General features: G+C 28.2%; 1 protein-coding gene across 1 annotated transcript in view; it reads right to left on the reverse strand.

Annotated features, from left to right (window-relative positions):
- qless (decaprenyl diphosphate synthase subunit 1 qless) overlaps positions 1–26952 on the reverse strand; it is a 78813-nt gene that overhangs the window by 31195 nt on the left and 20666 nt on the right. Inside the window, exon 2 of the mRNA XM_065498098.1 lies at positions 303–482. Within this exon, the coding sequence (XP_065354170.1) occupies positions 303–482 (180 nt within the window). The remainder of the gene's footprint in view (positions 1–302; positions 483–26952) is intronic.

The following is a 26952-nucleotide window of genomic DNA, read 5'->3' on the forward strand; positions in this document are numbered from 1 at the left end:
ACATTGACATTAAAATGTAAAATAACCACTTAACAAAATGAAACGAAACAAGACAAGACATTATTACAACCATCTAACAAGACTTGCAGACTTGCAGCAATAGCAAATTAATTCCTTAAAAGGCCAAAATGCACCACTACCAAATATGATGCGTATGAATGAATGAAAGAAAGAAACATGGTTAATGGCCACAAAATCATAATAGATTTGATGGTCAAAGTCAATGTTAAATTGCAAACAGACATACGTGCATCCATAGTTTTATGGCTAAATTATAATTAACATTAACATTTAGTACTTACATCTCTAACATCATCATAAAAATATTTAAGTTCATCATCCAGTATTATGTAGGGATCTATTTGGATCTCACGTACAGGACCAGCCGGCTGTTGTGTATGAACTGAACTGTAATGACGGCAGTTTGTTTTCATATTTGAGCATTTCGATTTAGAGTTTGAGGTGGCTGTCGGACAATTATGCTGCAAAGGGAAAGAAACAAAAAAATCATTAAAATCATTTATTTATAAATTTAAATAAAGAAAAAATATAGCACGCTTTATGCTTGCAATAATTAAGCGTGAATAAATATTCTTAAAGTACATAATACTGCAATAATTTTGATTATTTTTTTTAATTTTGCAGTTTAAAATTTTAAACACATGTGATTTTAAAATTACTTTTAAAAATTCGTGTGAGTTAACAATTTTCAATTGCAGCAATTAGTTAACAAAACTAATACGTTTTAAATAAAAGAAAAATATTTGGATATAAAAACAGTCCACAGTACCAACAACCAGTGTTTAAAAAGCTAACAAATTTTTAACTGTTGCTACAACTACTGCTTCAAAAAAGTGTATGTAGCGGTAGCAGTAGCATTTGTCTTTTTTCGTTTTCTTGTTTTTTTAAAACTACTGCTACCTTCAAAATATAAAACTCTTAACAGAGCAGTAGTAATAAAACATGAATTGTAAATGGAGTAGTAGCATAAAAATACAAATCATTGCTACTGCTCTATATCGAGTTTTAATTTTTAAAGTAGCAGTTGATGCAGCAGTTAAGGTAGCAATAAAAGTAGTCAAAAAAGAAAATCTTCAGTCATAACACCAAAATTGACAGAATTAAACACTGTGTGTTGTTTTTGTTTTGAGAGATTTTGAAAGAATTATTCGATTTTATTCTACTGCTACTTAACTGCTACTTCTTCTACTACCTCAACTGCTACTTCTATTACTACTAAATTTTAAAAGTAGCAGAATTAATAAAAAACTAATGACTGATACATCAAAACTTTTTCTTTTTTAAGGTAGCAATAGAAAATAAATTACTCTGCTACTTTTAAATTTTTCTTTTATTAGTACTACTACAACTACTGCTACCAAAATGTGAAGGTAGCAGTAGTAGTAGTAATTATTGACTCCGAGTTTTTATTAATTTTTTAACTAGACTACTTGTGTTTTTTCGTTGCTACTGCTACTTGTAGTCTAGTTTTTTAAACACTGCCAACAACTACGTTGTCACTTATTAAATACCTACTCAGATAAAATCACAATTATAGCGATTGACTGCCGGTCACAGATTAACCATGATAGTACAATTCGTAAATTCATAATAATTGAATAATTATTATGAAAAAATAATTGAACATTTTAAAATCTTTCTATGAAAATTGTTTGTATATGGAGAACAACAAAGTGTCCAAAAAACCGGTTTCCAGTTTAACCGAAAAAGTGAGTTTTTGAAAAAACCGGTCGGGTTTTGTCTTATAAAAATCCCGGTTAACCCAGATATCGGTTTTTACTTCCAAAAAAATTTATATTAAATTTTTGAATTATTAAGGCTCTATCTTTATGCAATTATTTTATATCTTATATCAACGCTACAATTTTCTACAAAAAGAATCAATATTTTTCAAAACCGTATCAACGTTTTTCAAAAATATGTTGAAATGAGCTTTAGAAAATATATTTCCTTCAAACCGGTTTACCATCTTACTTTTCGGTTTTTCAAAAAACCGAAAAGTTAAAGAAAACCGAAATCGGTCGAGTTTACAAAGATGAAAAAACCGGTTGACCGGTTTTCGGTTTCGGTTTTGGATACTCTAGAGAACAAGTAAAAACTGCACAAATTTCTTTTACAAAATTTTCCTTTTTTTTAAAAAAAAATTAATAAAAAAAGCTGTTTAATAATCAAATATGTATGTAATTTATGTAATTTTAAAAATATTGAAAATAGTTTATTTTTATAAAAAAGTTAGCATTTTAAAAAAAAGCTTAAGTTGGCAGGATTAAGTTTAACAAAAAAATTCTAAACTTTTTCAATTGAAAAAAAAGTTTTTTTTTAAAAAAAACAAGTAAGAGTGCTATATTCGGCTGTACCGAATCTTATATACCCTTCACCAAATTATACTACAAAATTTAATTTTTTTTCCAGTTGTTTTTTTCATTTTTTGGAAAATAAATTTTTTCGATTGTTATTTAAAATTTTTTTAAATTTAAAATTTTTTTTTTTAAATTTAAAATTTTTTTTTTTTTTGTTTTTGAATTTTTTTTTTTGTGAAAAAAAAATTCGGGTTCAAAATTTTTTTTTCCGATTTTGACCCATTGTAGGTCCAACTTACTATGGTCTTATATACGTCGTTGCAAATGTCTTCGAAATATCTATCATTAGATATCCATATTGTCTATTATAATGTCTTAATAATCCAGATATAGGTAAAAAATAGGTCAAAAATCGAGGTTGTCCTGGTTTTTTCCTCATATCTCAGCCATTTGTGGACCGATTTTGCTGATTTTAAATAGCAAACTTCTCGAAAGCATGTCTGACAGAATTATTGAAGATTTGGATCCCGAAGATATCTAGGGTCTTCAGAAAATTGATTTCAACAGACAGACAACAGACAGACGGACATGGCTTAATCGACTCCGCTATCTATAAGGATCCAGAATATATATACTTTATAGGGTCGGAAATGAAAAATGTAGAAATTACAAACGGAATGACAAACGTATATATACCCTTCTCACGAAGGTGAAGGGTATAAAAAAAATAATAAAAAAAGCTGTTTAATAATCATAAAAAATATTGAAAAAGACTGAAATCGGTCGAGTTTACAAAGATGACAAAACCGGTTGACCGGTTTTCGGTTTCGGTTTTGGATACTCTAGAGAACAAGTAAAAACTGCACAAATTTCTTTTTCAAAAATTCCCTTTTTTAAAAAAAAAATAATAATAAAAAAAAGCTGTTTAATAATCATAAAAAATATTGAAAAAAGCTTATTTTTGTGAAAAAAAGCTTAAATTGGTAAATATTTTTTTAGGATTCAGTTAACAAAAAAATTCTAAATTTTTTCAATTTAAAAAATATTGAAAAAAAGATTGATATTTGACTTTTACGTGAGAAAATTATTTTTTTTTGTAAAATACAGGCTAAACAAAAAAATTTATCTTTGTGTGAAGAAAAAAAAGCTTTTTATTGTGAAAAAGCTTCTATTTAATTTTATGCAAATACAATTTTATTTTTTAGGTTATTTTTTTAAAAAAAACAAATTTATAAAAAATCCACTTTTAATGCATCATTTAAATCATTTAAAAACGATATTTGACTTTTTGTGAGAAACGCTATTTTTGTAAAAAACCATACGTAGAGAAAATTATTATTTTTAAGAAAATTTTAGCTTTGTTGTTTAACAAAGTAACTTTTTATGTTTAAAGCATATTTTATAAAGTCTATTCTTGGTAAATATTTTGTGAGTTTTGATATTTGTTTAAAAAAAAATCAGTTTTATTGTATTTTTTGGCAGAAAAATATCTCATTTTCGTGGAATAATTGAATAATAATTTTTATAAAATTCTTACGAAGGTGGGTCAATAAGTCCGTAACCATAGAGAATAGACATAGAGCGGAAACTCTGCTGTCAAAGACCTAACTCAGTTGTCAGAAACCTAAGTGGTGAGAATGTATTAGTAGAAAAAACTATGTGAAAACAAAAACAAACAAACACTCGTATGTGTGATTATTTTGAGTAATTTTTTTGTTTGAGTTTTTTTCTAGTTTCCGCTATATGTTTCTCTATGTCCGTAACTTTTGAAATTTGCCGCCTCTTAACTGAAAGGACTCCTCTCAAAATGTGTTTGTTTGTATTTGACAGCCATTGATAGCAAGTATTGTATTAAAAGGTTTGTCAAAGGTTATTTGAATGAAATTTTTTTTTAAATTATTTTAAAGCAGAAAAAATACTTTAAAAACAATATTTAACTTTTTGTGAGATAAGCGTCTTTTTGTTAAAAAAAAAACTTATAATGACAATAAGATTCAGTCTGTTAAAAAATTTCAAAACTGTTTTGGTGGAAAAAGATATTTCAAAAAAGCTTTTTCACAATTAAATATTTATGTTTGAAAGCTTTTATATTAAAAGCTGCCTTTTGATATTTGTGTCAAAAATACTGTTTTATTTTGTTAAGAAAAGCTTATATCCGCGGAATAACTTTTTGCTTATTTTGAGAAAAAGCTTATTTTTGTAAAAACAATAATTTACAATAAAAGTTTTCTAGCTAAAACAAAACTCATAACTCAGATATTTTTTAAATCAAATTGAATGTTTAATGTGTTTTTAGGAAAAAAAAATATTTTGTAAAACGCTTGTCAAAGATTATTTGTATGAAATAAGCTACTTTAAATAAAACGATTTTTTTTTTTTTTTTTGTAAATTAGGAAATAAACTTTAAAAATCATTTTTATCTTTTTGTGAGATAAGCTTATTTTTGTAAAAATAAATTCCGTTAAAAACGAACTATTTCGGTAAAGAAAGCTCAAAAAAGCTTTTTTTCACAAAAACAAGTTTTTTGTGAATAAATTAAATATTTTATTTTGAAAGCTTTTTTGTGAAAAAGCTTCTTTTTGATATTTGTGGAAAAAAATCCTGATTTTTTTTAGCTTATTTTCGAGGAATATCTTTTTGCTTATTTTGAGAAAAAGATGATTTTTTAAAAAATAATAATTTATAATCAATTTCACTGATTCGACCAATCTGTGCAATAAAGTAGTCTATGTCTGATCACAAATTCCATTTTCTTTAGAAGATTCAGTTTTATTACCACTTTTTTTCGATTGTGGGCGTCGTTATCAAGATATGCTAACATCATTACAACATCGAAATTATAATCCAAATCTTGTTTTCAATTGCATTATAGTTTTGGCATCACCGTTGTATAGTGTTTTTGGTTTACATGTGCTGTAGTGGTATAGAATTTTATAGGCACGCAGTATTTTCAGCGGTTAAATAATTTGTGGGTGAATCGAAAATTGTGAAATTGTGGTGTATAATATTTGCAAGCATCGTAATTTCTACTTGTGTTTTGCTATAATAAAATTATATAATAATCCACCCATCGTTAAACGTCTGCATTGTAATTAGACTTAAGGCAATGTTTCTCATATAAATGTCTATATCTAAACCACTATTAAATAGTAATTGAAAGTTGTGTAATTTTCAACAGATTGAATTTGAAATAATGTTGCCACTAACAAAACTACTCAATTCCTTAACAGCAATACAAACGTGAGTCAAGTTCATTAATTCCTTTAAACGGTTTACAAGACCATAAATGGACAAGACAAGACCATTAAAACAGACGAAAAGAAATGAAATAAAACAAAATAAAATCAGGAAAATAGCAGAGATAAAGTCTACAATTATAACATCAATAATAACAAAAAGACTTGAAAATAGTTATGTGTAACTTACCAATATTATTTAATGATTTTATGTCTGTAATTACATGTATTTATGTCTGTATTTTGTTAACCTTGACTAAGAAGATTTTACACAATTATTACACATTTATTTATTTAATAGAATTTACATATTTATGTGTTATTTTGGTTTCTATGAAGATGATGATTTCACTATGGATGCACAAATAATTTGCACCCTCCAACAAAACAACTAAAAATTTTATTTTAAAACATGTTAAGATCTATTCAATGCCATACTCTTGGTAGCTAATTTTTCTATTGACAATTTATTGTGACCAACTGACTTGTTGACAAACTCTGTCACTCTTCTAAAGCCATCATAATCATGCATAAATTAGTCAGGCCCAAGCAGTTTAATAGATAAAATTAAATGAAATTAAATAAAATTATGCAATATACAATTTGTTGTAAGTTATTATGGCCTTTTTAAATGAGTTTATTGATATTTTATTTGTGTGTATATTTAACATAAATAAAATCAATATTAAATAATGATAAAGAAAAAAAGCATCCACTAAAATGTCTACTAATAATGACAAAGACATTTACATTTAAATTGCTTGTGGCAACAAGAGCAAATGACAAATAATAATTTCAGTCACCATTTTGTCATTTATTTATAAACGATCAATATTTGTTGTCATAGTGACTGAAATCTTCAGTAGCCTACAATTCAGTCATTATTTCGTTCAACCACTCAGTCACTCAGTCAATCATTGATTGTTATTGTCTATCTATCAATTGCAAATAGAAAAATATTATTGAAATCATAAAACTTAACTTAAAAATATTAGGTTTTTTGGTTCAATTCAAACAAAACTAATCTAATATTAGACTAAAATATTGAAAAAAAAAAATAAAAAATGGTAAAGGGTCTTACAATAAGGACTTCCGAACTTTGACAGTTGATAGCGGCCATATTGCTGGCTGTCATTTATTCAGCTTGTTTTGCCAAATTGTTTTATAACAAGTAAGAGAGCTATATTCGGCTGTGCCGAATAGTATATACGCTTCACATAATTATACTTTAAAATAAAAATTTTAAATATTTAATTTTTTTTTAAACTTTTTTGGAAGAAAAATTTTTTCGAATTGTTTTTTAAAATTTTTTTTTTATACCCTTCACCTTCGTGAAAAGGGTATATATAAGTTTGTCATTCCGTTTGTAATTTCTACAGTTTTCATTTCCGACCCTATAAAGTATATATATTCAGGATCCTTATAGATAGCGGAGTCGATTAAGCCATGTCCGTCTGTCTGTCTGTCTGACCGTCTGTCTGTCTGTTGAAATCAATTTTCTGAAGACCCCAGATATCTTCGGGATCCAAATATTAAATAATTCTGTCAGACATGCTTTCGAGAATTTTGCTATTTAAAATCAGCAAAATCGGTCCACAAATGGCTGAGATATGAGGAAAAAACCAAGACAACCTCGATTTTTGACCTATTTTTGACCTATATCTGGATTACTAAGGTATTAATATAGACAATATGGATATCTAATGATAGATATTTCAAAGACATTTGCAACGTATATAAGACCATAGTAAGTTGGACCTACAATGGGTCAAAATCGGAAAAAAAAATTTTAAGACGAATTTTTTTTTTTCAAAAAAATTTAAAGACAAAAAAAAAAATTTTTTAAATTTAAAAAAAAAATTAAAATTTAAAAAAAAAATTTTAAAATTTAAAAAAAAAAAATTTAAAATAACAATCGAAAAAAAATTTTTTCCGAAAAATTAAAAAATTAAATTTTGTTTACCTAAAAATATTTTAAATTTTAATGTATAATTTGGTGAAGGGTATATAAGATTCGGCACAGCCGAATATAGCACTCTTACTTGTTTTTTTTTATATTTAGCGAAAAAAAACTTTTGGTGAAAAAAAAAATTCGGGTTAAAAAATGTTTTTCCGATTTTGACCCATCTTACTATGGTCTGACCCAACTTACTATGGTCTTATATACGTCGTTGCAAAGTTCTTTGAAATATCTATCATTAGATATCCATATTGTCTATATTAATGACTTAGTAATCCAGATATAGATATAAAAATCCAGGTTCTCCTGTTTTTTTCCTTATATCTCAGCCATTTGTGGACCGATTTTAAATAGCAACCGAGCCGGAAGAATTCCGGAGATATTGATGTATGAATCGTGTATGTAAGTTATTTGGGGGCTTCGGAAAGTTGATTTCAACAGACGGACATGGCTTAATCGACTCCGCTATCTATAAGGATACAGAATATATATACTTTATAGGGTCGGAAAATTATATTGTGGAAATTACAAACGGAATGACAAACTTCTTACGAAAGTGAAGGGTATAAAAATGGATATTCTTTGGTGTTTGTTTTTCATCAACAAATTTTCTTCAGCAAATCAGGCATATTTCTGGATGAACAAACAAAATCGTCGAATTTGAGACGAAAAATCAACTGTTTGGTGTGGCTTTTGGGCTGGCGGTGGGCGTTATCGGTCCATATTTCTTCGAGAACGAAGTTGGCCAGGCCTTCACCATCAATTGGCCTGAATTGGTTGATATGAATACCAACGATATGGTTTAAGCAGGCACATGCCTCATTGGACATTCTGCACGAGCGATTTGAGGGCATGGTTATCTCTCGTAGAGATGATTTGAACTGGCCACCGAGATCGTGCGATTTGGCCCCGTTAGACTTTTTTTGTGCGGTTTTATTAAGTCGCAAGTCCATGCGAATAACCCACAAACCACAACCCAATCGTATACAATATAAATTTATTCAAAGTATTGACCGTTGTTAGCTATGACCTTTTCCCATCTTTCTGGCAAAATATGGGTTCCGCGCCAAAATAACTTTTCATCTTTAGAGGCCAAGAACGAATCAATATCGAATACTTTGTTCCAAAGTAAAGCGTATCCCAGAGAGAGAGCGTTCTGCTTCGATCGGAATGGGGCATGGTCTGGACTATAAAGCGGTTGAGGCAAAACTTCCCAATCACTTTATTCGAAATACTTTTTTACAGGTATTGCAGCATGTGGCTGAGTGTTGTTGTAATAGAGCGTTTTCAGGTCAATGCTCACTTCAAACGAATCTGTTGTGTTCGGTACAGGTTCCCTATGATGGTTTGGTCATATTTCAGCAGCTTATAATAGATAGTACACTTTTTCTCCCACCAAATACAGTGAATTACCTTAGCGCAATGGATATTTGGCTTTGTTGTCGATTCTTATGCTTCGGGTTATCGTAATGGTACCATTTTTCATCGCGAGTAATGATTTGGTGCAAAAATTGTTTTCTTTTATAGCATTCAAGCAAAATCGTATTTCATGGTCTCTCGGCCTCAATTCGTATGGTACGCAATTTCCCTGTTATTTGTATGAATCCTGCTGCTCGCAAACGTTTTCAAATTGCTGTTTTAGAAGCTCCGAATGATTTTGCAAGCACTTGTTGAGTTTTACAACAATCCCCTTGGAGTAATGGCTCAAATTATTGGTGTTCAAGCTTTTTTGTCTGGCCTGGGCGATTTTTGTCTTCCGTATGAAAATCACCACTTCTGAACCGAACAAACCATCTCTCGCACATTGAAACCGATGTAACACATTCACCATAAGCTTATTTGAGCAATCGGTGTGCTTGGTCCAAAAATATTTGACCAAATTTCCCATAATTTCTGTCAAGTTAATTGCCATTTGTTAAGCAAGTTTTTTCTCTCAATGTATACTTGAGAGTAATTGTAAAAATGTATCTGTTTATTTATGAGCAGTTACAAGGACACGATTTGTAAGTAAAAAAAAAATAACTTTCGTTTAAAGTTTTCAACACATCCACTCACTCACATAACTACCGGTTTCATTCACATGATCATAAGTCGTCATCATCTTCATGATCATCTTCTTCAGCAATGAATTGCAGGCAAGCGCAATGATCCACTTGATATTGTGTTGTTAATGTTGATTTTTTTCTGTGGGTTGGTTGCAGCATGCATGTTTAGGGCATCCTCTTATGGCCGCGGCGTCATGTAAAACTGGTTACAGAGTGTATGAACATGTTGTAACTGCATTCTGGACACATGTGTGTTGCTGATGTGTGAGTAAGCGTGCAGAGATGCAGCATGTGTGTGTGAATTCCATTAATAATTGCAGGTATGCAAGAGTTAACTTGATGATTATCAATGCAATGGTTTTCTTTTTGCATTTTGTTATTTTGGGGTAAAAAAAAAACGAAACAAATTTATAACAATTTTGGAGGTTTCTGGTTTTTTGTGTGGTTGTTTTTTTGTTGCTGTTGTTGTCATAAATTATGGACTAAAAAAACTACGTGCTTTTTAACATGCGGTCAAAACGTGCTTTATCTTCAGGGGTAATTGAAAAGGATAAACAATTAAACACCTTAATAAAAATGTTTGTTTAAATGCTTTAAAATGTATTTTTTTTAATACTTTATAAAGGGAGGAAACAACAATTTCAGACAAGGCAGCGGACCTTACGCGTTCCAAATTTATTACAACTTGGTACACAGGTTCTTTATGGTCATACACGCAGAGAAAAAATATAGTTGTAAATGTTTACTGTAACCATTTCAACATTTTAAGTTTTTTAACCATATTATAGTCACAGTAACTATTTATATGATTGTGGTAACCATAATATGGTTAACTTATGATTCACATGATTGTGTCAATCATATATATGGTTGCAGTAAACAAGTAAATGCGTGTGGCAACCATTTTTATGATGAAGAATTTACCATATTATGTTGCTCTCGGCTTATGGATATCATAATCTGAGAACAACATATTATGATATAATGATTCATCATAAAAATGGTTGTCACAAACTTATACTTGTTTACTACAACCATATATATGATTGACAAAATTTTGCATGTCCGAAATGATGTTTATAAGCTATAAAAGAACATAATTTTAGCACCGAATCATTACTTGCTATAAAAAATGGATCCATTACGATAACCAGAAGCGTAAGAGATCGTACAATTACATTGTGGCAGTAATTTGTTTATTGTACAACAAATAATTACATATTTACACTTTATTAAACAATTTTACACTGCTAAACTCCCACTGTGCAACACAATTTCTTTAAAAAGCAAACCTAAAATTTTATAGCAATTTAACGTTAACATTTTATGTGAGACTGATAACAAAATGCAGCAATGCAGAATAACATACAAAAATGAATAAAAATACCATAAAAACCAACTTCCAAAACTATAAAAAACAATCATCACAGCTCATAAAAACTAAAAATAGTATTTTAGTGTAAATTGTAAATTTTTTCTCCTCTAGCTGTTTTTAGACATTCACAAACAATTGATTTTTTTTTTTTAAATTTCACATAAACTTTAATACAAATTTATTTTAAAAACTATAAAGTTTTATGTTTATTTTATGTGTCAGCAACACACATAAATGTCAAAATTTATACGAAATAATGTGACATAAAAAAAAACATACAGTCACTTGTCACAGATAGATTTAAAGGCAGCAGGGCGAATAATTTTCTAATTGTGGCAATTATTAATTATGAGTGAATCTTGTATGAGGATATGAGTTATAAACAAATTAACATAATTTAAGCTATTAACATTTTAAATTATATATTAATCGTTTTATTTTAATTTCAGTAAAAAAATATTTCAAAATTCTTGAGTTAAACATTAAACCCCGTCTATACTTGACAAATATTTATCATAACAATTAATGACGTTTTTGGTGAAGACAAAGTTGTCTGTGCAAAAGCACTAACAATTTAGTCATAACCCCCTGGTTATACCTGATAAATTTTTATCATGATAAACTTCAAAATGGTTGTCTAAATAAAAAATGATCAGGTATAGTCTCCATTTATTAGTATTATTTCTTCGTTATGATAAAATTGTTAGTGCTTTTGCTTAGATAACTTTGTCTTGACAACAAATGTCAGTTATTGTTATGATGAATATTTGTCAAGTATAGACATGGGGTAACGAAGCAATAATACTAATAAATGGGGACTATACCTGATAATTTTATTATCTTGACAACCATTTTGACGTTTATCATGATACAAATTTATCAAATTTATTTCATACTAACAATTTTAATTGTTAGTATGAAATTACTTGGTTTAGGCTAAAGTTAATTTATTATCATGATATTAAAGAATCTATTTTCAAGTACTACCAGAATCAAATCAATTTGTGATACGCTACGACCATCATCAGCATTCTTTGTACCCTTTAATGTACGATAAGTATTTTTATATTCTGGTAAAAATAGATTTCTTCTACTTCTCATTTATGTTATTTAGTTAAAAAGAGGATGTATATCACATAGATCTAACTTAAATTAATTCTATTAAGGAAAATTTAAATTTGTATAAAAAAAAACCAAAATTTCCTAGAAATATTTAAATTTTCAAGTACTTAATGTGGGCACATGTATGTTATTAATATTAAATCTTTTAAATATACCATTTTTTTAAAACAAAATTAGAGTCTTAATTAATATTCTCCCTTCATAATTCACATTATTTTCACCTACAATGTGTTTTCAACACGCAATGATCTCAACCTTTAAGTAATTGTATTGTTACTTTTGTTTGACGTAAATACCAAACAAAAAAAATAGTGGAAATCACAGACAAAAAAACCAAAACAATTTCATTAAGTAGATGTTAAATATTTGTGGTTTAACCAAAATTCCAAATACTTGTACTAATACAAATTGTTGTCACATTTTTCAAAAAAAATTGTCTGACGCTACTCATCATGATTATCATCTTTAACAAGTACTCTGACACACTTCATGGATTAACTTTTAATGTTAATTGCAAAAGGTGTTGCCATGACTGAATTTTGGATATTTTTGAAGTATCTTTTCAAAGCAATTCTTGTTTTTAATAAGATATACATATGTCATTTTGAAGGATAATTTTTATTCTCACTTAGTTATTGAACATTATAGTGAAATCAACAAAGTTTTGCTTCATATGCGGGAAGTATTGCTTTAGATTTTTAATTTAAAAAAAATTGTAGCTGAAGCACATCGAAGCTTATTTCATCGATTCCAACGAGCGAGGGATGGTTGGTGCGGTTCAGAAGTAGTGATTTAGATCGCCCAGACGAGCCAAAAAAGTTTGAAAACCAAGAATTGGAAGTATTACTCCATGAGGATTGTTGTCAAACTTAGCAATTTTTAAACGTTTGCGAGTAACAGGATTCATCCAAAAGCAGGGAAATTGGGTACCATACGAATTGTAGCTTGAAGTACGATTTTGCATGTCCGAAATGATTCTTGGAAGCTATAAAAGAAAATAATTTTTGCACTGAAGCAGTACTTGCAATGCAAATATTTGTTTCGATGGATGCAGAACGCTCTCTCTCTGGGAAACGCTTTACTTTGGAAGAGAGTGTCCGATATTGGCCTGATTCGATCTTGGCCTCGAAAGTTGAGCAGTTCTTTTGGTCAGGAAACCATATGTTGCCAGAAAGATAGATGAAATCTATATATATAAAACACAAATGTTTCTACCTACGTCCGTTATAGACTCTGAAACCATCCAACCTATTAGCTTCAAATTGGTTTCATTGGAAAGAAAATATTGTGGAGATGGTCCATTCGTAAAGCCGATTTTCGAATTTTTTCATAGAGCAATTTTTGCCAATTTAGAACATTTAAAATGTGTATCGCATAAAATTTTGTATGTAGGAACCTCCCCCGATGTGTAGATCCACTAAGATGGGATTTTTGGCAGTTTGAATTTTAAGGAGACACAAATGGATAAAAACAGATAAAATCGGTATCTCTACATCTCCGAAACTAATAAAGCTAGCACCAAAAATCCAAAATAATCTGAATTTTTTCAAAAAATAAGTGGGCAAAAAAGCAGTAGAAATACTTTTTTTTAAAAAATAGTAGTACATACATATTTCTAAAATTTTTAAAATTACTAAGAAATACTACTTTTTTAAAAAAGGAGTAGAAATACTAGAAATACTACTTTTTTACAAAAAGGAGTAGAAATACTACTTTTTTACAAAAAGGAGTAGAAATACTACTTTTTTACAAAAAGGAGTAGAAATACTACTTTTTTACAAAAAGGAGTAGAAATACTACTTTTTAAAAAAAGGAGTAGAAATACAATTTTTTTCAAAAAAAGGAGTAGAACTACTACTTTTTTTAAAAAAAGAGTAGAAAAACTACTTTTAAAAAAAAGGAGTAGAAATACTACTTTTTTACAAAAATTATCAGAAATACTACTTTTAAAAAAAAGGAGTTAAAAAAGTTGTAGATATACTACTTTTTCTAAAAAAAAGAGTTGAAATACCACTTAAAAAAAAGGAGTAGAAGTAGACATACTACTTTTTAAGAAAATGGAGTAGAAATACTATTCTTTTAAAAAAAGGAGTAGAAATACTACTTTTTTAAAAAAAGGAGTAGAAATACTACTTTTTTAAAAAACGGAGTAGAAATACTACTTTTTTAAAAAAAGGAGTAGAAATACTACTTTTTTTAAAAAAGGAGTAGAAATACTAATTTTTTAAAAAAAGGAGTAGAAATACTAATTCTTTAAAAAAAGGAGTAGAAATACAAATTTTTTAAAAAAAGGAGTAGAAATTCCACTTTTTTACAAAAATGAGTAGAAATACTACTTTTTTAAAAAAAGGAATAGAAATACTACTTTTTTAAAAAAAGGAGTAGAAATACTACTTTTTTAAAAAAAAGTGTTGAAATACTACTTTTTAAAAAAAACGAATTGAAATACTACTTTTTTAGAAAACGGAGTAGAAATACTACTTTTAAAAAAAAAGGAGTAGAAATACTACTTTTTTAAAAAAGGAGTAGAAATACTACTTTTTTTAAAAAAAAGGAGTAGAAATACTACTTTTTTAAAAAAGGAGTAGAAATACTACTTTTTTAAAAAAAAGGAGTAGAAATACAAATTTTTTAAAAAAAGGAGTAGAAATACTACTTTTGTACAAAAAGGAGTAGAAATTCCACTTTTTTACAAAAATTAGTAGAAATACTACTTTTTAAAAAAAGGAATAGAAATACTACTTTTTTAAAAAAAGGAGTAGAAATACTACGTTTTTTACAAAAATTAGTAGAAATACTACTTTTTAAAAAAAGGAATAGAAATACTACTTTTTTAAAAAAAGGAGTTGAAATACTACGTTTTTAAAAAAAAGTGTTGAAATACTACTTTTTAAAAAAAACGAATTGAAATACTACTTTTTTAGAAAACGGAGTAGAAATACTACTTTTTTTAAAAAACAGGAGTAGAAATACTACTTTTTAAAAAAAGGAGTAGAAATACAACTTTTTTTCAAAAAAAGAAGTAGAACTACTACTTTTTTAAAAAAAAAGAGTAGAAAAACTACTTTTAAAAAAAAGGAGTTAAAAAAGTTGTAGATATACTACTTTTTTAAAAAAGGAGAAGAAATACTACTTTTTAAAAAAGGAGTAGAAAAACTACTTGTTAAACAAAATGAGTAGAAATACTACTTTTTAAAAAAAAGGAATAGTACCTTTTTTAAAAAAGGAGTAGAAATACCATTCTTAAAAAAAGGAGTAGAAAGTATTATAAATACTACTATTTTAGAAAAGAAGTGAAATACTACACATAAACATTTGTTTATGTACAATAATAGGGCATATACTTTTTATCTTAATTGCACACGCCGGGTATCCGCTTGTAATTTTATATTAAACAAATGTTTCAAAATAAATGCTAAACATTTTAAAAAATCCCGCATTTTTAAATATTTCTGAACTAATAATGGGAATTTGTGGATGTTTCTTCAAAACAATTCTATTTAAATGCTAAAATAGCTTTTCTAGAATTAAAAAAAAATAATATTGGCAGCACTGATCATCATTAGAGCAGCAATTACCAGCATGTATGAAAATAAGAAAAGTACTTTAACAAGGTATTTTTGGTTAAATTAAAATATTTAAAACTATTTTTATGATCATAAAAAACTGCACACACACAGATAATAAAGATAGTTAAGGGAATGGTGGAATAAAGAAGAAGTTAACAAACAGAAAAAGAAGACAAGCTAAGTTAAAAAAGAAATGGTAAAAAAAGAGTTAAGATATAAAAAACTACACTTAAAATACAACTCGGCTATTGGTATTTATTTCTGTTGTAGTTGTTGTTATTGTTTTTGTATGTTATGTCAGCAAAAAGGGAAAGTTGTCCGTCCGTCATATACATATATCTACTACATAGTTGTTATTCATTTCATTCATACACAATGTTCATTACCGATGATGATAATGACGACAACGACGACAGCCATGATGATGAATTGATGGACAATATCAAAAATATAAATAAAAAAAAATTAAAAGACAAGACAAGAAAAAACCAACAAACATACGCACTCAATACCAATAACAAATCATTGGCAACAACAAACACGTCTAAGTGACCAACTTAACCATATTTTACTCAATCGTCAATACAACGGCATTTAGAAGAGAGCTAGACAGACATATTGAATAATTTTAAGGTTTTTTTTTGCTGTGTCTTTAAGAGCAAAATAACCTAAATTTTCTCACACATTTTTAGGAGAAAAAAAGACAACAACAAACTCACATAATTTCGAAAATAAACAAACACCTGCCGTTAACTAAATGAATTTTGACTGCCTTAAAAATAAATAGGTTTCTTTTTTTTCTTTATGTTTTTAATTTAAAAAAGTAGTTAGTAAAATTGTCTCTTTTTCTGGGCTTAAAAATATTTCAAAAATTTTGCATTCAGTTAACGTTAATTGTTGTCCAAAATCAATTCCGGTACTGATAAACAAACCAAAAAAGGCAACATTATCATGCTTATTAATACATTATAGGTATTACGTTGAGTTTTTTGTTGTGATTAGTTTAATAGGTATTATTTTTCTGCCTTCAAATGCGTTTTATTATGAAATAATTTCTTTTTAATTTTTCAAAAATTACTTCTTCTGTTTGAAAACAAACCAAAAAAAGCATTTGCATATGTTAATTATTGAATATTTAAACATTTTTGCACGTTTTAGCCATAAATCTATTGTCAGTCAGTAGTAGTAGTTAATTTTTTTTTTAAATAAATAAAAAACGATAAAGACTAATAATTTCGAAAATATTGATTAGATTTTAGAGACTGCATACCTACAAACAATGTCTATTTATTTAGTTAAAATTGCAAATTATTTCTATACAAGACTGATTTAAATGATTTAAGTTTATCCAATTTTGTATAAATTACTGCATATCTATAGAATTTGTTCTGAAAACCACAGGAAATTTTTTCAAATTCCACATAACGAGATTTTGTCATTTCTATATGTTTAATTCATATTTTTTGAATATTTTTAGAATTTTATAGATTTACTAAAATACCCTTTAAACTAACGTATTCTGTACAAAATGTACGTTTAAATCAAATCTGATTTTTAAAACGGTATTTCGCACCATAACTAGTTTTGTTTCAAACAACTGGTTACGCATATTTAAAGAATATAATATTTAAATTTATACAGCAGTTCAATGACTTCAAATAGAGTTGTGAAACAAATAAGAAAAGAAATTAAATTTTTACCGTTTTTTATTAGTTTTAACATAAGAAAAGTTTGGAGAAATTTGTTCTGTTCTGTATTATAAATTTAGGTTTATACTTTAAATCAGGGTTTACAATTGCTACTATATTAGCAGTCAATTGCGGTAAATATACATTTTTATCAATCTGCATACTAAAAATATAGTTACTATTATAATTTTGTATAACTCTGCTAATATAAATTGCTGTTACTATTCATATATTACTATACAAATTGCAATGTTAGTTTGCAATTTCTAGTAGCAGATACAAACAGTTGTCAACTCGTTATTGTAGCACAACAACCAAAATATATGTTCGTGCTATAGCAGCATACACACTTTTTTGCCGAACTAATATTGCGCGTCAGCATTCGTTTTTGTTTTGTTGTGCTAGCAATTTTCTCTGGCAGCAATTTACATTTCTTTGGTTGCTCTGCTATGGTTGCATTGATATTTCTTGTTTTTTGGCTATTTGGATGCTGCTAGTTATTTTATTGTCAAGTATGTTTTTTTTTTTTTTGTAAGACCAAAAATTAAAATATCTAAACAAGAAAAAAATGTTCGGAATAAATGTGGATCAAATTGTTCCTAATATGTAGGTATTTGCAATCCTATTAAAATTTTGATAAAAATTTTAGTTTTAGAAACTCAATAAATATGTAATATGTAATAAAATCTTTATTTATTAGCAAAACTCAATGAAATTTTCAACGTTTTTTAAATTTGTCATTCCAAATTACAAAGTGTAAAAAAACTTTTAAAAAGGTCAAAAGGAATCCCACAATTCCTAAAAATTTATGCGAAAATCCCGAAATTTCCTCCGGGGCTGGGAAAATACTTTGGGGATAAATAGGAAACACATCAAGGTTTCTAAAGCTGCTTTCCGTTTTTGATCCCAACTTTGGGATTTTAGAACATGTGGCCCAAAGTTGAAATTTTGATAAAAAAATAGGTCAAATTCCGAAGGACGAAAGGGCAACATGTTCAAAAAATAGGACATGTTTTTTATACCAAAATGTTCTCTGTAAAGTGACCTTACAGAAAAACATAAAATTGTTATATGTTCTTAAAGAAATTTTTTTTTTTAATAAAAAAGAGTTCAGTCACCTTTTCATCCAAAAAACAGCAAAAATCTACTATTTTTTGAATTCTTAAATTGAAAATCGTTTATTTTTGGATCTATAATCGATATTACTCTGAAATATTTTGTATATTACTGATAATTTAGTTGTCTAACTAACAAAAAAAATCGAGCCCGTTCGGTACAAAAGTACGACCTATATTTTTAAAAAAGCGGACCAAGGTATGGCAAAATTTTAAAATTTCAATTTTGAAATGCCTATAACTCGAAAAGTATAAGAGATAAATAGCACACGCAAGCATATTTTTTCAAGACATAGGCGAGCGCTTTCTAAACATATAAAACTTTTTGAAATCGAGTGGGAAACAAAAAAAAATGCACGTGTTTAAAAATTTTGCATGTCGAAGGTACCTTATTTTGAGCCCCCATAGCGCCGCCCCTGGGGCATTTGTAGGGCCCATTTTAATAATTTAAACTCGAATACTCCTTGGCTACGCCCGCGTCAAATTTTATCCTGATCAGATCAGCAGTTTAGAAATGCCAGATTTATTTCAAAAAAATTTTGATTCTGCCCAACTGTACATTGGGTGTGTTTACTGATATGTTGTTTACTGATATATGCACTTATCAAGAACAGCAACTGATAGCATCAATTGCAGAAATGTCAATTGTGCTATAGCACAACCACAGAAGTGTGTATTTTTGCTAGAAAAGTTTGCCAGCTCAACAAAATAAAACGAATGGAGTGCAATATTAGCACGACAAAAAAACTGTGTGTGCTACTAAAGCACGAACATATATTTTGGTGGATGTGCAATGGATTGTGTTTGCTACTAAAAATTGCAGACTAGCATTGCAATTTTAATAGTAATACGAACGAACAGTATGAATATTTATATTAGTTGATTGTGATGAAATGAGATAATTTCATATTTATTGCATAGTCAAATGTAAGCAATATGTTGCTAGAGCTGAATATCGAAACCCTGCTTTAAATAACCAATGTAAGCACTAGCCACCTTCAAATTTTTGAATCTTAAACTATGTATAATTATTTTCTAACAACATTTTTCGAGTTCTAACAAATACCCATGCATATGTTTAGAAAACTCTTCTAATCTAAGGCCATTTTAACTATTTAAATTAGGACAATATTTAGCCTCAGTATGGCCTCGAATTAAGAAAACACTAAACTGCAGTTGTAAATCAAATTAATATGTTGACATTTAAATAATTTAAATCTCTATTCTATAAAGTTTTTTGTTTGTAATAAATTTCCAATTATTAAAACTATGTATTTAAGGATCTACAAGTAATTAAACAATCAAATAATACAGTTTAATATTTTAACACAAGAAGTGTTTTTTTTGAAAACAATGATAAATTTATAAATGTCATTATACACAAATAGAGACAGACAGACAGGCAGGCAGAAAGACACTTGTTTAATTCACACTCTACATATAATTTACACACTCTGTCTTTCTCTATCTCTTTCCCTGCTAGATACATAGATAAACAGACATAAACACACAAAACTCTGTGCAATCATACATCAACATCAAATAAAACATTGTTGTTGACACGTATCATTGATGTTTATAGGGATGTAAGTGTTTGAGTGATATCCCAGCAGTTCTAGGAGACAGTCCCGAACTAGTGATTTTACTCATCATTTAGGGTGGGAACTAGTTACTTCAATAGCTAAGTGACTAAATATTTTAACATGTACATTGACCCTTTGTCTAATAGCTTGTCCAAAGTAGTCAACACATTGGATTCACATACTGGTTAAATAGCGTCAGTTACCTTACTAACTAGTAGCTACATAACTGATAACATGATCAGCTATATAACTAGTTATTTTAACATGTACGGATGCTAATTGACCTCAAATAGTCAGCTTAAAAAGACATATCATAGACAGTCTAATAAAGGATTGCTTGTAAACAAACCTTCCACCGACAACTCTTCAATGGATTGCTTTTTAAAGTGCAGTACAAAATAAACATTCAAAGTGTCTTCACTATAGCACAGAAAAAATTATATTTCAATTCAAACATTTATCCCATATTGAACTGGTTTCAATTATTTCATAATTAAATCAAGTATTCATTTGCTCAAAAACAAAATTTCTTGATATTTTCTATTGAATTTTGAGTTTTGAATTTGATTATTTTGACAATTGAATATACAATTTTCGTTATTGGTTGAATTTCAAATACAAAAATTATTGAATAGATAATTTTCGTAATTGAAAACACATTTTTGTTATTTTTTGTGTTTCAATTACGAAAATTATCCATTCAATAATTTTTGTATTTGAAATTCAACCAATAACGAAAATTGTATATACAATTGTCAAAATAATCAAATTCAAAACTCTAAATTCAATAGAAAATATCAAGAAATTTTGTTTTTGAGCAAATGAATACTTGATTTAATTATGAAATAATTGAAACCAGTTCAATATGTGACAAATATTTGAATTGAAACGGTTTAAGAAATAGTTTTTTCTGTGAGGTTACTAAGAGACTCTAAAGTGACAATTGACTTCATCCTTAGTTACATGGGATATCAGTATACCTAAGCAAAAATAACAAGTAAGAAAGTATGGTCGGTCAAGCCCGACTATATAATACCCTTAAAATTTCAATCATTTATATATGGAAGCTATGATCAATTATGGACCGATCACCATGAAATTAGGTCGTGTGATTTATGTCTATATGAAAGCTAACTATATTGAATTTTGTATGTATACCAAAATTTTTAAGCGATTTCGGCACGTTAAAGTGATTTTCGGCAGCGGGTATATATTGGAGCTATGACTAATTATGGACCGATCGTAACAAAATTTGGTGACATGAATTTTGTATATAAAAAACTTATTTGGAGCGGAATTTGTGGAGATACATATAAAATTAAACATTTATGACCGATAAAGTCCAATTCCGGAAGGACATTTGTATGGGGGCTAGGTGAAATAATGGACCGATTACATCCAGTTTCAATAGGCTTGGTCCTTGGGCCAAAAACATAATATGTACCAAATTTTATGGAAATATCTTCAAAATTGCGACCTGTACTCTGCGCACAAAGTTTACATGGACAGCCAGTCAGCCGACCAGCCAGACGGACGAACGGACGGACATCGTTTAATCGACTCAGATTCTAAGTCGATCGGTATACTTTAAGGTGGGTGTTAGACTAATATTTTTGGGCGTTACAAACATCTGCACAAACGCATTATACCCTCCTCACTATGGTGGTGTTGGGTATAAAAATAAACTGTATGAGAATTATATCAAAACAATTTGTATAAAACTAGTTTGTACGAATTACTCACAAAATGTTTAAAGTGATTACACTCTAGATTACCTAGAGACACTTAAGTGGCAATTGTCTTCACGTTGGATTACTTGGGTTGTATAAAGTAAAGTAACCAATTGCCTTTTATCTGCACTACAAAGAGCACATACGTGTCAAATCACCAAAATATATAAATTGTAGTCAGCCAAGTGATAAGACATTTGTGACAATTACTGTCTTTATGGGATACATTGACCACTTGCTTAACTGCTGGGATGTTATTTGGTTGGTTTGTTTTTGTTACTGGTGATTTGCCTATAAACTATTTTGCATTAGATTCCCTCCAACAGTTTAATTTAATTATTTTTGCATGAAATGAAATTTGTGTGTTTTACTTTAAATGATTATCGAAATTGTGTACATATGTCAGCACATACATACATATATGTACACATTTACTTGTTGTTTGTTTGTACAATGATGATAGTGATAATAATGATGGCTCGATATCAATTGCGATTTGTTACCAATGTTTATTATAAACCAAACAAAGACTTGTGTTAAATACTTTTATACATAAAATATAAATGGTTTTTCTATGGCTAACATACATACATATTTTGTATGAATGTAGCAATTTGTATCTGTACATTGTATTGTATGTAATTTTGTTATTGTTTAGTGTATTTAATTTAGCCTTTGGGGATTTTGTAATTGGGTTTTAGTTTACAAAGTGTTTACTACTTGTAAGTAGTTGTGTTAAATGCAGTAAATATTCATTAGTGTTTTTTTCTCTCTCTTCACCTCTTATTTGATTCAATGATACAATTTATCGAAATATTTTAAATATCCTACATAATCAGACATTTAATAACAGCTCTATATCATTGTTAATGCAAATTTTGCAGACTCAGCAACTAGAGATTCATTAAGAGTAAATGAAAGTACATATTTCAAAAGTGTTTGAAGTATTTATAATATTATTTATTTGTTATCAATAAATTTGTTACGGTTTAATTGTACGTAAAAGGTCATAACATATATTTTCAGGCAACATTCCAGAAAATTTTGTCATATTTATAATAAACAAGCGGATACGCGTCGTGTGCATAAAAATACATAAAAAATATTTTTATGTTGTAGTATTTCTACTCCTTTTTAAAAAAAAGTAGTATTTCTAAGCCTTTTATAGAAAAAGTAGTACTTCTATCCTTTTTTAAAAAAAGTAGTATTTTTACTACATTTTTTTAAAAAGTAGTATTTCTACTCCATTTTTAGAAAAAATATTTCTACTGTTTTTTTTTAAAAAAGTAGTATTTCTACGCATTTCAAAAAAAAAGAAGTATTTCTACACCTTTTTTTTAAAAAGTAGTATTTCGTCTCCTTTTAAAAAAAAAAAGTATTTCTACTCTTTTTTTAAAAAAAAAGTAGTTTTCTACTCCTTTTTTTAAAAAAGTAGTATTTTATTACCTTTTTTAAAAAAAAGTAATATTTTCACTCCGTTTTTTTTTAAAAGTAGTATTTCTACTCCTTTTTTAAAAAAAGGATATTTCCATATTTTAAAAAAAGTGTTATTTCTACTCGTTATTTTAAAACAAAAATTCTATGTCTTGACTTACAAAATATTTATTTTGATAGATATTCCACTCGCATCCCACTACTAGACCAAAAAGCTCTTAAAGGAATAGACCTAATCTTTCTTTTGAGCAAAAAAAAAAATTAAAAAAAGGGCCCCTTTTTGAAAAAAAAGTTCGATTTTGCCAAAAAAAATCAAAAATTGTATATCTTGAGTTACAAAACATTTATTTTGCTATATATCCCACTAAGCGACCAAATAGGTCTTAAAGGACTAGACCCAAGCTTTCTTTTGAGCAAAAAAATAAATTTAAAAATGGGCCCATTTTGGAAAAAAAAGTTCGATTTTGAAAAAAATTGCATGTTCTGAGTTACAAAACATTTATTTTGAAAGATATCCCACTCGCATTCCACTAAGCCACCAAATAGGTCTGAAAAGTAAATATCCAAGCTTTCTTTTGAGCAAAAAAAAAATTAAAAAAAAGGGTCCATTTTGGAAAAAAAAAAAAAGTCAACAAAGTTTTTGATTTTGCAAAAAAAGTCAAAAATTGCATGTTTTGAGTTACAAAACATTTTTTTTGATAGATATCAAACTCGCATCCCACTAAGCGACCAAATAGGTCTTCAAGGAAAATATCTAAGCTTTATTTTAAGAAAAAAAGGGCCCATTTTGAAAAAAAAAGTTAAAAAAGTTTTTGATTTCGGAAAAAACATATTAAATTTTTTTTTTTTTTTCGAAAGATTGAAGAAATAGCTATCTAAACGATTTCGAACACATTTTGCAAAGAACAATAGGTAATAATGTAACTTATTGAGATGAGAAAAATCACATGTTTGGCCAAAATGTCAAATTTTGGCCCCCTCTAACTCAGAGAGTTCTGGACCAATCTTGTTGAAAAATTGTCTAACCTTGGTGTAAATTTCATCCCGATCGGAAGACATCGATTTTAAAAGTTGGTTCACTTGACGTGAAATCCCCCATATATAGAAGATTTAATTTGATAAATTTTAATGGAAGCAAGTGTAAGAAAGCTTTAATCGGCTGAGTCAAATATGATATACCCTACTCCATAGAATATTTAAGATAACGATTAATAAAAAAATTGTTTGTTACAAAAAAAAGTTTTAAATTTTTCCCGAATTTTGTCCACTCATTTGATATGCATACTTTATATGTACTTGACTTAGTAAACAAATTCGAATTAAAAATTTTTTTTTGAACTCGATTTGTGACCGAAAACCTTCAAATCGAATCGGAATTTCGCAAAAAAAAATTAAAATTAAATTTGCAAATTTTATGATTTTCTTGGTAGGTACCAAATTTAATTTTTTAATTATTTTTTTAAATATTGCTATTTTTTGGATCAAAACTTGAAACTTCAAATAAAATGTGCAAAATAAGGGCCACCCTAATGTACATGACTTTTGACTTTATTTGTGGTTAGATTTTCAATAACAACCGAACTAGATCACTAACTGATATGTTGCAGTATCAATCAGTTTTCAAAGTTATTTGGGGGCTTCGGAAAGTTGATTTCAACATACAGTAGAACAGACGGAAACTGGAATAGTGTAGCTTTATGCCAAAAAAAATAATTTTTTCTTAAAAATCTAAATCGATCAGAATAATATTCTGTGAATTTGGAAGCAAAATGCTTAATATTATTGTAATTTCTGGTACATATAGAACAGAAATAACCCAGATATTAATCAAAATTATCTTGTTTAAATTTTATGAGAGAGATCTTGCAATAAATTTGATTTAATAAAAATAATTTAAAATATGAAATATATTTTATTTACTCATATGTAAATAAATAATTACACATAATAATTCAAGCTGGTTTACATATCAGTATTGCAGTAAATATGTGCCGCTGTGAAAAATTTAACACCATAGAGAAGTTAGTCGAATTTAGAGCATAGTTGTGGTATGCGGAAGGATTGCCCAGTTCATAATGTAACCGTGGTATTACATTTAAAATCAATAATGAAATCACACAGACATAAAAAACATGCATACATATATATATACATATATATATAGCACAGCAACAACAACAAATACAAAAATATACAGTGTAGGTGAAAACCATTTGAACAACTTCGATTTATATGCACTAATGAGAAAAAGTGCAATTATAACTACATGTCCACCGCAATCATTTCTATATTATTTATAAGTATTTATCAATATTATAGTCACTGCCATTATGAATATGATTATGGCAACCATAATATGTTAAAGCTACGATTCACATGATACTACATATATGATTGCAGTAATTAAGCATATGTTTGTGGCAATCATTTTCATGATGAAGATTGATACCATTTAACTCTGCTTTCAGATTTTGGTTATAATTAGCTGCTATCAACATATTATGAAGTACTGATTCTTCATTTTGATTCCCAAATATTTTGAACGACACTGTACACTCAGGTAGGTACTTGCAAATGTGGATTATAGACAAACTATTTATTCAGTAGCTCTCAATGAACCCACATACGAAAAACTATATGCACAAATATATTAAATGCAGCAAAGAGAAAAAGACGAAGACGAACAAGAAATTAAAATTGAAATCGAAATTGCATAAAAACCAGGCAGGGAAGAAACCAATAACTTGACTGAAAACAACCAACAAATAAAAATGTAAAAAAATAAAAGAAAAACACACTCTCTCATATTAACAGACACACAAAAAACATGATTATTATGTAATTAATAAATGCATTTTTGTTTTAAAAACAAATACATAAATAATAATTTTTATTTTTATTTTACTTGCTGTTGTTTAATCAAACTTCATGTTGACCGAACCGACCGCCCATTTAGCAATGATCTCAAAATGTTGCAAAGATCTCAAACATATTAAAAATTATCTAAAATTACCCATAATTTGAGCAAGAAAACGAAACTGAACACACCAATAAGAAATGCTTTTTTTCTTTCAAAAAAATATAAACAACAATACCAAAAAAAAAGAAACAATGTTTATGACAGTTAATTCAAGTGTTTATTTTGGCTAAAATTCAAGTTTATTTGGCGGCTCTGGGTTTGTCTCAAAACAATGTAAAAACAAATAAACAGGATTTCATTTTCTTCTTTTTTTCATTTTATAATTTTTTTTGTTTTCCTCTTGAACGTAATTAGTGCAGTCAATGTGCAAAAAACCCTGAATTAACAATTACATATAATAATTTTGGAAAAAAAAGAAAAATTTCTTAAAAAAAACAATGTTAACAAATTGGTGTTTTTTAAATAAAAAAACAACAGGATATAAAAAAATAATATACCAAAGAAGGAAATTCACTTGTTTCCATTTTCTCCTCAAGTCACGCGTTAGTCTGCTATCAATGGCATCTTGTTCAAATTTTGACAGGAGTCAACTGACAGATGACTGTTAACAGGAGCAGTGTTGCACTTTCAGCCTGTTGACAGCAGAAATCAGTTAAGATTGAAGCTTTGAACAAGTTGCGCCATTTAGTTTGTATTTGACAGACATTGATAGCAGACTACCTTCTCAAGTCACGATTGAGAAGAAAATGGATAAAGTGAATTTCGTTTGCTCATTAAACATTAGTTTTTGCGGGAAAAAAACATCTCTCAAAAAAAGATATGCTGTTGGCCGATCGTAGATTGAAAGTGCGAGA

This window comes from Calliphora vicina, chromosome 1, assembly GCF_958450345.1.
Source record: "Calliphora vicina chromosome 1, idCalVici1.1, whole genome shotgun sequence".
NCBI lineage: Eukaryota > Metazoa > Arthropoda > Insecta > Diptera > Calliphoridae > Calliphora > Calliphora vicina.